The sequence below is a fragment of the Rhinolophus ferrumequinum genome, chromosome 6 (genome assembly GCF_004115265.2).
Source record: "Rhinolophus ferrumequinum isolate MPI-CBG mRhiFer1 chromosome 6, mRhiFer1_v1.p, whole genome shotgun sequence".
In the NCBI taxonomy this organism is placed as follows: Eukaryota; Metazoa; Chordata; class Mammalia; order Chiroptera; family Rhinolophidae; genus Rhinolophus; species Rhinolophus ferrumequinum.
In genome coordinates, this window is record NC_046289.1 from 57818575 (window position 1) to 57836347 (window position 17773).

The window sequence follows — 17773 nt, forward strand, 5'->3', positions numbered from 1 at the left end:
TCTTTCACTTAGAAGAGCTTGCTTTAATTAAAAGCAGAACCAAATATTGCAGATTTGATCTTGGAGTATGGACTTCTTTTAAGGCGTATTGTTAGTTGTGAATATTGAGAATCCACCCATGGAAGAGGTTTAAGAACCTACAATTTATTTTTTTTTGAATAATGTTATAAAATGCTAGTTTCTTTGTCCCATACAGTAAATACTCTGATGGAAAGATTTTGGTAAAAGCATGGGGACCTGACACTGCGTCACTAAAATTTCTGCTAGCATTTTTCCCATTAGAGCACAATGGCTCCAAACAAAGAGGAAATGATATGGGTAAACCACAGCACCCTCCATCTAACATTTACACTAAGAGGAAAGCACAATGAGCTCTGGCAAGTTTTCTCCCACTACATTTGACCCCTCTACCCACATTTTGAAAGAAACATATGTATTTCATATACATCATACAATGCTGACCTCACCAAAATGTGAATTCTTTATGATTTTGATTTCATCATTTCAAAGTTTTGATTTTTTTAATTAACAATACTCCATTTTAGTCCTCTACAATAATAACAGGTAACTATAGATTCCTTGGCTTCTCTCTCCTCCATCATTTTCATACTGGTAGGGTTGGTCCATTCCTGTTTCGTTTATGATAATTTGAAATAATTAGGCTCATTCACAACTTTATGACTTAAAGGGTAAAAACCACATCACTCACATCATTTGTTAAGCAACTATAGTACTTAAATGGACTTATAATTACCCACCAATTATTTCAGTCATCCTCAAAGATTTGCGTTCAGTCCATTATTTCTTGACAAACCCATAGTAAAAATCTGCTTACACTAGAATAACCACTCCATCTTAACTTCCTTTGCTCCTTTTCTTCTTCATATTCTTAGGACATTTCCTAAGGTAACCTTTTGTTACAACCAGGGTGGTCTTTTTAAGCTACTGCCCAAATGCCTTGTTGCCCAATTCCACCCCTTTGTACACTCCATTGGCCTAATTCTTTTTCCATGTCTGAATTCCCACAAATCTGATCAGTTTGTAAGTGAGGCTTCTCTGACAACCTCATCCCACAAACAGTTTGTCTCATTCCAAAAGTTTTATTTCTGATACAATCTATTTGCCTCTTAATCTCCTATTAACTTTGTATAATAGGTGTTGAATTATTCACAAGTATTACCTGTATATATTTTATCAACCTGTTTGACTATTCACTGCTGAAACCAGGAACTGTATCTTTTACTTCTCTTGAACCTTGTAGTGTTGTTCACATAGTCTACAAGAAATATTTCTTGAAGGAATGCATGAATGAATGAATAAATGGAAAATAGCAGATTTAAGCTCAAGAAGTCATACTTGTGGTTTTATCCCACTTAATCAAGATAGATTAATCTATTCCCTCATGCATTAATTCATATAATTTAAAATAAGGGACATAATTTGAACATAAATTTTAAAAAAAATTTAAAACCTCAGTTTTACAAATGAGGAAGTTGAGACTCAAGTGTAAAGTAGACTGATGGATATTACATATATAATTTGTGGCAAAATCAAAACTAGAATTTAGATTTCTGAATCCAAATCCTATGTTCTTGTGAAGAGCAGTGCTTTCTGGTGGAGATACCAGGTTAATAGTGGTATTTTAGCCATTAGGCCGTTTCAAGAAAGGGATAAACAAAAGATGAGGTAAAACACAAAGGTCAGTTCATACTGCATATCACATGTTTAAACTACTTCTTTAAAACAATAGGCAATATACTTATGTATGTATTTAATTATGCATGTACCCATCTTTTTCCTGTAAGGAGTGTGGTAGCTATACATACATGTGTTCAATACGACAGCATAAAATAGCATGTTAAATAAGCAGATAAGGAAAAAAGGGCTAGATGGAAGAGAGATAGGAAAAGAAAAGTCAGAAATTAATTAGGATGTAAAATCCTGTTGAGAAATCTTTTACTTTTGCTAGACGCAGCTCACAAATATGGCTGGCTCTAAGCGTCCTATCTGCCTAGGGAAGGAAATGACAATGTCATTTACATAAATGAACAGTATCCATAAAATAAAAACAAACCATTTGTGCACATGAAGTACGTCCATTCTTTACATTAAAACTAGACAGTATTTTTTCCTGTGAATCCCTATATCAATCAGGATAGGCTAACTTATGCTATAGTAACAATGTCAGCAAAATCTTAGTGGCTTAAGGTGACAAAGGTATATTTTTCATTTACACTGCGTATCCATTGCGTTTAGGCTCAGGTCTCTATTAGTGTAGTAACTCAGACATCCACACCAAAGATCAGTCCATCTCATTCACCATCATCACTGCAGCAGGGGGAAGAGAACTCGATGAACTGAACGTTGGCTCTTAAATCTTCAAATCAGAAAAAAACCACACATCATTTCAACTCAATTTTTATTATATCATTGCCCAGAGCAAGGCACTTTCCCATACTTATCTTCAAAGAATGTAGAGGTTTTCAGTCCTATCATGTGCCTTGGAAGGAAGAAAAGGTGAATATTTCTGAACAGCCCAATTGATTATCACACTTTCCCCAACTCATTACCACAGAAAAGCTCTGTGTAAGGTAATGAACTATATATTGACATAGTAAATACAGCCAGAGTTGCATCTATAACCTTGCACTATATTGACCAAGGGAATTAAAACAAAGCATAATATGGTAAAAATAGACCTACAGATGGCCAGGAAAATTCAGCTCTAATACATAGCTCTTTACTGGTCTACCTTAATTCAAGAATATGTCTCAGATTTTCTAAAGAAATAGATAAAACTCAATAATTCCTCAATATTTTTTCTCAACAAAGATTTTATAGATATGGAGTAATAGTAAGTTTGAATTTATACTCCTTAAGAAATATTAATAACAATATAGACTAACATATAACCTTTATAATGTGCCAGTCACTGTGATTTGCTTATATGATCTCATTTTTCTCCAGTTAACAAGTCTATAAGGTAATTATTACCATCTCCAAATTATATTTGAGGAAACTGAAGCTTAAAGAAATTAATTAGCCCAAGGTCATTTAGTCTACAAAATAACGGAGCTGGCATTTAAATCTGTGTCCATCTTACTTCAAGGTCTACGTCCTTACTTAATATACTACTCTGCTTCAGGAATGCAGGTTAAGTTCACATGTGTGTGCTTTAAACCATTGGTCAAGTGGGACTTAGATCCTCTCTCCTGGTGAATAGGAGAGAAGATCTGGCTTGGATGAGAACCCTCCTAACCTCTGAGTGGAACTGTCTTAAGAGGCACCTCCAGAGAGGGCATATATACTTTTAGAGCAATTTTTAGAGCAAGATCAAGATCTCAAAATTCTGTTATTGGTGGAACTTTTACAATGAGTATATAGCTGTGATGTTTTTCAAAGAAAAACAAGAGCCATGCTTTGAAAAACAGAATAATATTTAGAGAATAACATATAAAACATTGTCTCAATAAATGAATATGCCAATAAATTAAAAATCCTGTCAAAGTAACTATAGAGGATATGTAAAATACAGCAAGAAAATAAAGAGAAAGATTTAAGAAAAATATTAATACTTCAAAAGGTATATTATCTTATTTTTTTTAATCTTGGATCTAAAACCTAAACTATTTTTAAATTTATTTTTCAACTACAGTTGTCATACAATATTATATTAGTTTCAGGTGTACAACATAGTGATTAGACATTGAAATAATTGACAAAGTGATCACCCCGATAAGTCTAGTATCCATCAGACACCATATATAGTTATTATAATATTATTGACTATATTACCTATGCTGTATTTTACATCCTCATGAGTATTATTAAATTTATAGTGGTGATATTGGTTAATGACATTATTTTAGTTTTATATAAATATTTCTATATCCATTCATTCATTCATTGACAGACACTTACATGTTTTCGTGTCTTGGTCTCTGTGAATAATGCTGCAATGAACATGGGAGTGCAGATATCTCTGAAATAATGACTTCATTTCCTTCGGGTGTATAACCAAAAGAGGGATTGCTGGGTTAAATGGTAATTTTTTCTATTTCTGTGGGAAAAAAATGCCATTTGAATTTTGATAGGGTTTACATTGAATCTGTATATCAGTGTTTAATATGGACATTTAAAAAATATTAATTTTTCTAATCCATGAACATGACATACTTTTCCATTTATTTATGTCTTCATCAGTTTCTTTCATCAATGTTTTATAGTTTTTACTGTATAGATCTTTCACCTCCATGGTTAAATTTATTCTTAAATATTTTATTCTCTTTGATGCTATCATAAATGGGGTTGTTTTCTTGATTTCTTCTTTGAATAGATTATTGTGGATGTGAAAAAACACAACTGATTTTTTATATTGATTTTGGGTCCTGCAACTTTACTGAATTCATTTATTCTAACAGTTTTTGAATGGGTTCTTTTTAACATATAAAATTAGGGTTTTTACATGTAAAATTATGTCATCTGCAAACAGAAATAATTTTATTTCTTTCCAATTTTGATGCCATTTTTTTTCTTATCTGATTGCTCTTGCTAGTACTTCCAGTACTATATTGAATAGAAGTGGCAAAAGTGGGCATCCTTGCCTTGTACTGAATATCAGAGGAAAAGTGTTCAATGTTTCCGCATTATGAGGTTAGTTGTGGGTATTTCATAGATGATCTTTATTGTGTTAAGGATATTCCCTTCTAAACCTTTTTTTTAAATTTTTTTCCATACCTATTTTATTGAGAGTTTTTATCATAAATGAATGTTGAACTTTGTCAAATTCTTTTTGTTCATCTATTGAGATAACCATGTGGTTTTTATTTTTCATTGTAAATGTAGCATATCACATTGATTGTTTTGCATATGTTAAACTAACCTTGCATCCCAAGATAATCTCACTTGGTCATGGTGTATAAACTTTTTGATGTGTTGTTGAATTTGATTTGCTAGCATTATACTGTGGAAATTTGCATCTCTGCTCATCAGAGATATTGGCTTATAGTTTTATTTTTTTTGCAGTGTCTTTATCTGGCTTTGGTATCAGGGTGCTGTTGGCCTCAAAATGAATTTGGAAGTGTTCCCTTTGCTTCTGTTTTTTGGGAAGAGTTTTTAAAGGATTGGTGTTAATTCATCATTGAATGTTTGATAGGATTCAGCCATCATACCATCTGGTCCTGGGCTTTTCTTTGTTGGGAGATCTTTTTATTACCACTTTAATCTCCTTATTTCTTATTGGTCTGTTCAAACTATCTATTTTTTCTTGATTCAGTCATTGTTAGATTGTAAGTTTCTAGGAATTTATCCATTTCTTCTAGGTTATTCAATTTGTTTGCATATAATTGTTCATAATATTCTCTTATAATCATTTCAGTGGTATTTGTAACATCTCTTTCATTTCTGATTTTGAGTCCTTTTTTTCTTGGTGATTTGGGCTTAAAGTTTGTCTATTTTGTTTATCTTTTCAGTAAACTAGTTCAGTAAACTAGATCTTTTTGTTGTATTATTAATCTCTATTTCATTTATTTTTGCTCTGATCAGAGCAATATTTTCTAATTTTTCCTTCAGAACCCATTTAATGGTTGATTTTTTAAATATTTTCTATTCTACATGAAATACTTAAAATGGGTTCAGTTTTCTTCAACAACACCTTTAATTAAGCCAAATTTAAAAGCTTGTTTTACATTTGTAATATTTGGCACCACAGAGCCTTAATTCATAAATATACCAGTTCCTTATTTAAAATATTTGTCACCTAGTTCTTCATACAAAAACCATAGAAATACTTAAAAATCAATCACTTGCCTTGTATCTGTAACTTGTCTGAGCAATGATTTAGTCCTTGAAGATACAGATATAATTTATAGAAAAAGTAATAGAAAGAAGTAACCTCCCCAAAATGCCAAGATCAAGTGATCTGAAAAGTAAGGTTTTTATTGTGTGCACAGTGGACGTGAAGTAGAGATCTTTTCATTATTACTATATCTGTTCATAGAAACTAGAAATTAGGTAATATCATCTAAATATGTATTAAAGAATGATTCAAAATTGAGCAAGTTTTATTTTTAAATTATTCTTTGCCAAGAGAGTATTTTTATTAATTTCTTATTTATCTTTCCAATATTTCTTTATACAAATGAAGGCAAATACAATAGATACTTTTATTTTCTCTCTTTTATACTAAAGGTAATATGTTGTATACAGTCAATCAAATAATATACTCTATACACTGTTCAACTTGCTTTTATCACTTAATGATATGAACTGTAGATCTTTTCATATCAGTATGGGGATCTTCCTCATTTAGTTTTACAGCTGCATAGTATTCCTTCAAATGGGAGTGCCTTAGTTTATTCAATCATTACTTGACTACTAAATACATCGGTTGTTTATAATCTCTAAGTTTTACAAATTATGCCACAGTCAATAAACTTGTACATATGTTCTTTCATGCTTATGTAGGAGGTTGTGTAGCATACATTCTCAGAAGAGAAATTGCTGGGTCAAAGGGGAAATATGTATTTTTGGTATATATTGCCTGATTCCCCTCCATAAGAGCAAGAAATTATATGGTTTTTGAGCAAGAAATTATATGGTTTACTACCTTTCTTGCCCTTTCTAACTCCAACTTAATCTAACCTTGGTCAAAAATTTAAAATGCAGATTCCTTGCTAACCAATTCTTTAATCTCTGCCAGAGATAAATGCTCATATGCCTCTAGTATTTCAGGCTAACATTCAATATATTTTAATGTCTTCGGTCAAAAATCAATCCAAATGACTTTCCTCAACTCCTCAGAGTCTTTTCATTAACATCATAACCGCTAGATCTAATTAGTCTACCTTGTAACTGAGGATGACAATCAGTGCCAGAATCTAGTAAAAACTTCAGATTGTTTGCTCTGCTTTATGTTAAGATATCCTTAGTGACTAGCTTTTAGGCTGATTGGCATGGCTGATTAAATCATATGGTTCTCCTTTCCTTTAAGATGTGCCAAGATTCCCTTGGTATCTTCATGTATATTCACGCTGATTGCAAGGAAAAATTACCAAGTCTTTCCTTATCTGGGTGTGTTGTCAGTATATGGAAAAGGTGAACTCAAACATACAAAGCCTCCTATTGCATTTAACTACAGGGTAATGGAAAGAGCTTTAGACTCAGAAGCAAAAAATCCAGGCCTATGTCCTCTTTATCTACTCTTAATAAATGCTGTTTCCCCGAAAATAAGACCTAGCGGGACAATTAGCTCTAATGCGTCTTTTGGAGCAAAAATTAACATAAGACCCGGTACTTATTATATTATATTATATTATATTATATTATATTATGTTATACCCGGTATTATATTATATAAGACCCAGTCATATATCATAGTAAAATAAGACCCGGTATTTAATATTGTATTATATTATATTATATTATATTATATTATATTATATTATATTATATTATATTATGAAGACCCTGTCTTATATTACAGTAAAATAAGACCGGGTCTTATATTAATTTTTGCTCCAAAAGACGCATTACAGCTGATGGTCCGGCTAGGTCTTATTTTCGGGGAAACACAGTGGTAGCTTAGAGCAAGTCATAGAGTTTACTGCACTTTAGTTTTCTCATGTGTAAATTATGGTAAATGTTACTTAGCTCACAGAATGGTTTGTGAAGATGACGTGAGATAAGTGAATGAGTGAATGAATTTTATAAACTCTGAAGCGCTATTAAGTAAAAATGAGATAGTATATTCATTTCCTTTCACTGGGGCAAGCTATAACAACATGCTAAACCCCTCTCAATCGTCTTTGCTTTTCTCCATGTTTAGGGTGCTTTGCTGGAGAAAGAAGGGGTATCATGTCTTTATGTGAAGAAAAAAATACCACAATTTAAGAAAGTATTTTGTTTTCTATTTTAGCCATAGACTTCGATATGATGGAAATTTTAAAGAACCCAAGAGCATGTACAACATCCACACCCAAGGAAGAACCAAGATTATTAAAACTAACTACAAAGGTTTGGAGTCATTATTTTTTAAAATGTTCTTTTATTTGCAGTATAATTAGTTCAACAGCTTCATATAGGCAGTGTGGGTCATTTCATTCTTGATATATATTTTAGAAAAAAAATTAACGATCAAAAGTTATTTATTGGTGAGGTTAATCTTAATATTAAAACATTTTATTTTTTTCTGTAAAAAATCCCCATCTCTAATGAGAAAAAAAATACAGCATTTATCTTTTTTCACGCTCTGGCACTGCTAGTCCTTGAATTGACATACAGACATGGCTCTGATCTCAACAAGCATCAGTCAAAGTTGGGAGAATTTCAAAGGAGTTTTCAGCAATGGTTGGCCTGGCCCCACCTCTTAAGCCATAGTCCTAGAATAACTGACTACATGTAGCTACTGTTCCTCTTAAGTTGCCAATACTATGTTTCTCCACTTTCCTGAAGGTGCCTCCAAAATAGAGATTTTATGGACTTGCCACTTTATGTTGCTTTAGCCAAGATTTGATGAGGTTATTGGCTTGAAATTCTGAATTTGATCTCTTAACTTGTTAGACAATTAGGTTTTAAATCTGTTGTTGTCTTTATTGCTAAAATTTTGTCTGAATTATCTAGACAAGTCTCACTATTATTTTAAATTTTTAGTTATGCCTATGTAAAAACCACTTTCTCAAAGTAAGTATTCACATATTTCCTGCCCTCTGATAATTTAGGTATATAAAATCTCTTCCAAACTTCACAGTGCTGCCAAGGATGATTTGTAAGTATTTAGGTTAGAAAATGGTGATCTCTAGGACTCAATTTGGGATTGATGATACCTTTTTTTTTTGGGGGGGGGGGGGGAGATAGGTAGATTTAGAAATCAGGGAAATGTAATAAAATTGTGTATCTGATCTTCAACAAGCATTAAAAATGGTCTTTTATGCCTTGCTTACAAGTTGAAGAAATATGGATAGGTGGATTTGTAACTGACTGAACACCTTTTTCAGATGACACTATTAAAAGATAGAATGCAAATACATCTTCGATAGTCAACCATAGTGTTGCATTATTGGTCCTGTCCCATGCAGACTACTTTATCAACAACTTGGATAAAAATATGTTTGCCATTTTTATTAGATATGTAGAAGTCATAAAGCTTGGAAGAATTATGAATACATTGGATGAGCAAAAGTTCACAACAGGCTAGAGTAATAAGCCTAATCTTAGAAGATAAACTTTCATTGTAGAAAAGGTATAAAGATCTAAAATTACAACTGGATAAGTATAACATAATAAAGCCTTGGCTTCAGGGCATCTGGAAAGATTTGGGAATTGGTTTTAAAAGTTCTGTATGTGTCAACAGTAGAATGTTGTTGACCCCAAAATCTAATGTATTCTTGCACTATTTAAATAGACATGTGGGCTTTACCCTCTGTTAATTCAACAATAATTGTGTGTGATATTCATTTTGGAGAGTTGCATTGTAAAAGGGTGTAGACAAACAGAAGCGTTATTAACAGAATATAACCAGGATGATGAAGGACTCTGAAACCATATTGTTTGAGCAATGGCCAAAATATTTAAAGACATTGCTACTAGAAAAGAAAAAACCCTGGAGGCCTTATTAACTGCTTTCAAATATGTAAAGTGCTACTGCAAGAAAGCAGGATTAGACTTTCTCTGTGGCTCAGTAATGTTCTTTACCAATAGAAACCAAAAAATATTTTACTTTTACCAGTCAGTGAAAGCTATAGGGAGACAGATTTCAGTTCAACATAAAGAGGAATTTTTTAAGCCCCAAATGCTGAATATGCATGTAAGCATTGGCAGGACACACATTAAAACCTCAAAAAATCTAAGTTTAGCTTTATAGTCATTGTTAGCAATTATCCTTTAATAAATTAACAGAAAAATTGAGCACTAAAACCATCCCTTAGACTTTCTGGGTCATTCCTTGTGACCCTTCCAAAGTTTATAGGATAGCCTGGTTCTTCAAATTTAGACCTAAATTAATTTTTGACTATGAGTCCTGTTTATGGAATCAAAGTTCTCTGACAATTTTATGTCATATCTTTTGTTAGGTGAATGGAAGCAGTGGGGCTTCTGTTAATTGTTTTGACTATTTTGAATGTCTCTAGCAAAAGTTCTTTGGGCAACATGGGACCTTCTGCTTTGGCATATCTAAGTAAATAACTAAGGCGCCACAAAACATCAGATTTGCATTTAATTGTAGATCTGCTCTTGCCTGGTTGAATTATCCTTTAAAAATCAGGGCTCCTCATAGAGGAAGTATCTGTAAATTGTGGTTTTTGTAAGTTAAAAACTAGTAACTGCAGGAAAACAATAACAGAAATGTCTATTTCTAGTACTTCAGTAAGATAGAGTTTCTATCTTACAATACCCAAGGCAGAAGCCAGGAAAGGGTCATAAAACGATCTTATGAAATAGGCAAAATTTCCTTTTAATCTAAATAGAGCTTGGTCTGGTTTTGCATGGAATTTAAAGATCAGGCTAGATATGTCCTAATGTAAATTGGGAGACTAAGATGAAGGAAATGACTTACATCATAGAAAATATGTCTGATATTGACATTAACTTTTCACCAACAAAGAATTGCTTTTGATTATTATAGTCTCATTTTTAAAAATAATTTTGGAGCAGCTATGAACAAACACAATGAAAAAGTGACCATAAGCAAAGGTAACAAAAGAGAATTTTATGTATTGGTAAAAGCTAATAAGAATAAAATCTTATTTCCCTACAGGAAATGGAATCAATAATAAATCTCTCATCTAGGCATTACAAAAAATTGAGAAAATACTTCAACATATGAGTAGTTGCTATACTGACCTTGTTACCCTACAAGAAGTCAAGAATAGAATCTTGGAACGATTATATTTGTTGTGTTGTTTCCCTGACATAGAATTCATGGTCAACATTTTGTTTTGTTTTTGTTTGCTTTGTTTTGTTTTTGTTTGCTTTGTTTTGTTTTGTTTCATTTTGTTTTGTTTTGTTTTCCTTCAGCACTTTGATTATGTTATCCAACTGCCTCTGGCCCCGTTTGTTCTAATGAGAAGTCAGCTGTTAATCTAAGGTTCTCTCATATGTTGTTTTTCTCTCGCTGTTTTTGAAATTTTTCTTTTTATCTTTGTCTTTCAATACTTTGACTATATGTCTAGCTGTGAATTTATCCTGTGTGAAGTTAAGGTTCTTAGATGTATTTTTCATAAAATTTGGAAAGTTTCATTATTTCTACATATTTTTTTTCTTGCCACTTTTTCTAGGATTCTGGTCTTTTTCTTTATTCTTTTTTCTTTCTAGTTTTCAGATAGAATAATCTCCATTGATCTATATTTAAGCGTGCTGATAAAGCAAAAGACTAGAAGAGCTTTACTACCCATACTCATAGATTCATATGTTAGTAAATTTCTTTAATTAAGAAAATGCTTTGCAGAATTTACTTGTATTTACTTTAATATACTAGATGGTAATTTTATTTATAGTTATAATGTACTTATATTTTATTTACAGGTCTTTAAAAACACACAAAGGTAATAACTGATTTGATTTTTTTTCTTCCCTTCATAGTCCCATTATGCTAGCGCTGGTCCAGAGTTTAACCGTGTGCTCTTCAATATTGGAAGTCAGAGTCCACTGATTTTATATTATCTTAAAATGCATGAGCTATCTAGTATTTCCAAAGGCCCTAAAAAAACAAAGATTAAACTCACTGAAATATTGCAAGAAGCATATCCTTTTTTAAACTTTGCTTTAATATGATCTATTTCTAAAATATTCAAAACTGTTTACTAAATGTGTCAATTAAGAAAAAAATTAATGCATTTTTTAACCAATGCTTTTATTTAGCATTTAATTATGTTCAAAACTTTTGTAGCATGTTTGGTTATTTTCTCTTTTAAAGCTAAGGCTATGATTTTGCATGTAAGAAAAATAAAACCAGCATAATTAAAAACTGGTATATTTAGCTCTTTAGTAAAAGGCTGTCTTTGTAACTTACTGTTCAGGGTTCAGTTTCAAACATTTGTCGGAACTGTGGGGCTTGTAGGCTTCTCTAGAAGAGAGTTTCAAACATGTATTAGCTATGGAATCCTTGTTCCAATGAAAATTTATTTAAAAGCTTAATGTGTAAAATATAAAATTAAGAAACGGGAGCTCTTTAGTTGCAGCAGCGGTGGGGGGCCCACAGTTCTGTTTGCTCTCCTGTGATCCATCTACATAACTCATCCTGGCCCAGGCTCACTGGGGACTCATATGAACCCTAAAGGTCTCTAATACCAGGGTCTCCAAACTGAAGTGTACATAGCTCTGGATGAAGAAAAAAAATATCAGGACTCTTAGTTACATGTGTTTCTATCTTGAAAAATAAAAAAGAAGTCGCACTTTACTAATATTTAGTAAACGGGTACCCTGACTCAGCTGATATTTTAGTCTGGACTCCACTCTGTTGAAGGCATCTTTGCTCTCATGTTGTTTTCTGGATATCACAACATAGAGCTGTTTTCTTTGGGTGGGTAAGCAAATTCATAGATTATATCGTCGAGTTTTAACTAAATTAACAACTCACTAGTACACCAAAGCTTTAAAAGATTTCTGAAAAGAACTGTGGATTGATGCAAGAAAAATTTTTTTTTAAAAAAAGGAAAGAAATGGCAGAACAATATTTCTCCTACTCCTTGCGGGAGCTCATTTTCAGCCAGAATAAGAAATGAAATTAATGGTGACCTATTGAGTTCTGCCAGGATGTAGTCGAAAAATATAAAAATAAAAATATTAAAAAAGACTATTTGAAATATGGCTATACATCATTTTATAAACAACGAATCTAGCCCTAAGTGTCTTACCCTTTTCAACATTATCAAATGGTAGTATGTCAGTTTAATTTGCAAAGCATTTGTAAACCAACTGTCTAGATACCAATACAAACATCTACAATTTAAGGACAAAAGATTTGGTGTACCATTACTAACTGTTAAATTTTATTTTTAAAATATTTTATTTCATCTCACTGTTTTCTATTCATATCCTGCATATATTTTATAATGTGCATAATATATTAATACAGATTGATATGTATATAATTTATAAATTATAAATTATACTTATATGGGCATGTGCTCACATAGCTTTTACTCATGAGATATGTGATCAAGAAAGTGTGGAGACCACTGCTCTGGCAGATTCTCAGAACTCTTCCTACAGCACTTCTTCTTCCACATTTCAGTCGAGACAACCTCTAGAGTCTCACTGACCACAAGCACATGGAATTAACCTGAATGGCTCCGGAACACAAGGAGAAAGGCAAACTACAGGGCAAATCAGTCTGTTTTAAGACTTGTAACTTAGGTAATGATGCAAGGAGTCTCAATCTCGGATTATGTCTAAAACAAAATTTTTTAATCTCTAGACATAAAATTTGAAAGGTATCTAAAACCTTTCACAATGGATTACTTTTATTTTTAACTAATTTTTATTGTGATTATAAAAATGTCAATCTTTGTGCTTACATTTCTGATGGGCGTGTATTTTGCAGTGAGTGCATCTATGCAGAGTGATAGAGTAGAAAAAGTAGAGAAGGAAATAAATAATAACAACAACAACAAAAAAGACAAATATAATTCATCATATTTGAGGTAGGCACACTCTAAGATGGTCCCCAATAATCTCCACCTCCTGGTGGTATTCGGGGCCTTGTGTAATTCCCTCCTGTTGTGGGCTGAACCTATGATTTGCTTCTAACAAATAGAGCATGGCAAATATAATGGAATATCACTTCTGAGATCCAGTTGCAAAAAAACTGACATCGGCCCTGCTCGACCTTTCATGTTTGTCCTCACAAAGCACTCTGAGGGAAACCAGCTACCATGTTTTGAGCTGACCAGTAGAGAAGCCTACATGGCAGGGAAGGGAGGAAGGCCTCCAGCCAACAGCCAGTAAGAAACAGACCCTCAGTCCGAAATCCCACAAGGAAATGAATATTGTCAACAACCATGTGAGTGAGCTTGGAAGCAGATCCTCCTTTGGTTGAGACTTGAGGTGACTGCAGCCCCTGCCTGTAAGGGACATTGAGCCCAAAGTATCCAGCTGAGCCATGCCCAGATTCCTGACCCATAGAAGCTAGGCAATAATAAATGTTTGTTGTTTTAAGCTGCCATGTTTGGGGGGTAATTTGTTATACATCAGTAAATAACTCACAATATTTTAGCAAAAGTCTGATTTAGATGAATCTCTTCAATACCTTTATAGACCCTGCCTCCTTCAGTACAAATATTTATCACACTGTAGTGTTGCCATTTGTTTACTTGTTTTTCTCACCCAATAGAGAATAAAGAAAGAACCTTTATATCCCTGACACCTGAAAAATAGTATATAGAATACAATAGGTGTCAAATAAATGTCTGATGGGTGGGTATAGCATGGTTTTATACAAAGTTAAGACCAAATTTCATTTTATTTTTCAAAAACAGTTGACACTATCTTTAAAATTAAAAAACAAACAAACAAACAAAAAACTAGAGGACAGGTATAGAGATAGAAATTGGGGAGTCATTGGTACAAAGTTAATCTTTGAAGTCATCATTATCAAAACGATGTTTAAAAAGTATTGAACAGTTACTGTGTACCAAGCACTCTTCTAAGTGCTTTCCATTTGTTAACTCATTTAATTCTCATGTCAACTTCTGAGGTAGATACTATTATTCTCTATTTTATAGATAAAGAAACTGAGGCACAGGAAAGGTAGATAACTTTCCTGAGGACAGTAAGTGATAGTAAGTGTACAGACAGTAAGTGCTGTACAGTAAGTGATAGCACTTGGGGTCAATGCTTGGCAACCAGACTGCACCAAATACCTGGAGCACTCAGGTATTTAGTTCTTTACCCATGAGGAACGTGAAGCTCCAGAAGAAGATAAAAGCCTATTCTAGACTTTTAAGGAGAATCCCAATCACGGTTTCAGGGGTAGGATACTAAGAGTCAGAGAACTCAACAGAGGACAAAAGAGAAGGGATACCATGGTAGTGTCCCTCATATTTGAGGATTCATGGTTTATTGAAATTTCTACAGCTGGTCCAGCATTGAATCTCTTTAGCAGTTTTTCCTCCAGACATTTTAAGATTGCATGACCATGCATTTCTATCTCAAAATCCTTTTATTTATTTAATAAGAGATTCTTATGGCACACTTTATTAAACAAGCTCAAATTCAGTTGAGCCTTTACATGAAATATAGAGCCTTGAGCCTCTATATCAAAATTAATCACTATGCAATTTTTAATTCAAGAGTCCTGTGGAACAAATACATTTAAAAATAAATTTAACATCATAGGTAGTATTTCTTTTGATTCAGAGTGATTTGCCAAAGTCGCAAGAGGGAGGATTGATTTATTGTCAATGCTTTGAGATGTATTCATATGTAAACAGTGAGAAGATTGGAGATGTGTAAGGAGACAGAGGGAGTAAGTGTAATTGTACTCACAGGGGTGTTGTTCAAGATTCTGAGAGGATTTTTAATGTACGTTTATAAAGAAAATAAAAAACTTATTTATTCATGTACATTAAATCCTTATTCGCAGAAAATTTTAATATTCTTATGAATGATCTGAATTTTTTTAAAAATTTGATCATTTAATATTAAAGTTATGAGTAAACTGGGAAAAAAACTTCTAGGACTCAGAGATGAATGTGTAGTGCATCTTTTAACTAGGTACAATCTTGTGCAAAATGTATTTGGAGCTCTTAATTTTCCCTTTCCACTTTGTATTTTTATAAACCATTGCAGGTCCTTTATGTGTTAAGAGTAAGCTAACAAAGAAATAGTTTGTTAAGTCTAATAATTTTTTTACATGTAAAACCAAATTATTTTTTTAAAAAAGAAAGAAAATTCAAGAACAAAATATTGATGTGGTTTGTGTGTGTCCTGTTAAAAAGAAAAGTCTATAGGCTGTATCTGTGCTTCTAACTTGAGTTTAGAACATTCACATTCAGTTGAAGTTTAGAAAAAAAAACCTGAACTCCATGCATTGTCGTAATGAGTGCATTGTATTGCTATAAAACATGTGCTCCCACCATAATACACGAATATACAGACTTTTCAAACATGTAAAAACTTTTGGGGGTGGATTGTTAAACTCTATAATTGAAAGTAATGTGGGATATATCAACATTGATCCCAGAATAAAAATAAAAGCTATACAAAGAACTCATCTGTTGTGAATTATCTGTGATGTGAAAGAAGCAAATAGTCAACAGTGAAAACAAAAGGCGGGGAGAAACCCTGACTCATAAAAGGTCACCAGCTCCATATAACACTCCATCTTCACACAGTAAGAGCCCAGCGGGAAACTCTTTAGAGCCATGTGCAACTTCTTTTCACTTTTATTTATAAAAAGATTTCTAATAATGTTTGTCATATGTGCATTTATAGACTTTTTCTCACTAATATATGAATAACAACTGGTGAATTGTTACTGAAGTTACTATCAACTGTATTTTTCATTTCAAATCAGTGACATTTCAAGTTAATTGACATATATTAAGGATCTGCTAAGTATATTTTTAAAATGATATATTAGCTAAAATACAAATGTGAAAACAAACAAACAAACAAAAAACACCACACTTCTAATCCAGAAAGCTACCATGTAGTTATTTTTCCAGTAAAGATAACATATAATACTTCTTTTCTCAATCCTTCTAAAATTCTCAGGGTAAAGTGAACAGGAAAGCCTACGCTGCTAGAAAGTTTGTTCCATTATTTACAAAAAAAATTAACCCTCAACTTTCCTTCAGCTTCAGTAATAGGCATGTGAACATCACAATATTATCTGTTAATGAGATCTTTCAGATAATAGAAACCAGATGTTAGTTTCCTGGAATGGGAGGTCTTTTAAAAATACTTCTTGTTGAAAACACCCAGACCTAAAATCCCTGTGGCAACACAAACTCCCTTCACCAAAACATGATGGAGGACTGATATTTCCTCTAGTTGTCTGCAAAGAGAAAAAACAGGGACTTGGTACACTAAAGCTAAAGAAAGGAAGAGAATGAAGAGAGTTAAGGAAGCAGAGAGGAAACCTAAAACCCTTGGTTGCACTGAAGAGGCCTCTTCAGCAATAAGGAAAAAAATATCACTCTAATTTTTGCCTATTCTCCATCTGTATCAATCAATCAAGCAGAAGGATTGGACTAGGTAAATTTCAAGTCCCTTTGAATCCTGAGATTTATGATTCTGTTGGAGGAATTTGATTTTCCACACCATCAATGGATGAATTTGTAAATAGCTCAATTTTCCCTGAAATGACAATGTTTTCATTTTGTCAACTCTTCTGAATTCTTCTGAGGCTACACTAAGAAAAAGAATGCATAGACACCATTTTTCCCATTCTCAGCTGTCAGCTCTCCTAAAAGGCCACCAGAGTAAACTGTTGACCAAATAAAGCTAAGTTTAGTAGACTTACTGTAGTAAGAACACCAATTTAACAGAGCTTTAGCAGTGTCTCAAAATGGATAAATTCGGGGATGATATTTACAGGGTTTTAGGGCCTGAACTGGATGATTTTGAGACAGGCCCTGCAACGGCAGGGAATTGTTTGGGATTGGGCAGAGTTTAATGATACTATAATTTTGAGTTGGTGGGCCCAGTGAAGCAAGGGTCTTAAAGTAAGCTTTGATGAGCAAGCTATTTTATCTGGCTTAAAGTTTATCTTTCAGGTGAAAGCAAGTATCTAAGTTATTTTTGCTTATTCTCGGCATAGTTAAACATAGGGACA

General features: G+C 32.8%; 1 protein-coding gene across 1 annotated transcript in view; it reads left to right on the forward strand.

Annotated features, from left to right (window-relative positions):
- Positions 1-17773, forward strand: part of FAM227B (family with sequence similarity 227 member B) — a 192873-nt gene that overhangs the window by 153821 nt on the left and 21279 nt on the right. The window contains exons 12-13 of the mRNA XM_033107622.1: positions 7916-8013; positions 11575-11737. Coding sequence (XP_032963513.1) covers positions 7916-8013; positions 11575-11737 — 261 coding nt within the window. The remainder of the gene's footprint in view (positions 1-7915; positions 8014-11574; positions 11738-17773) is intronic.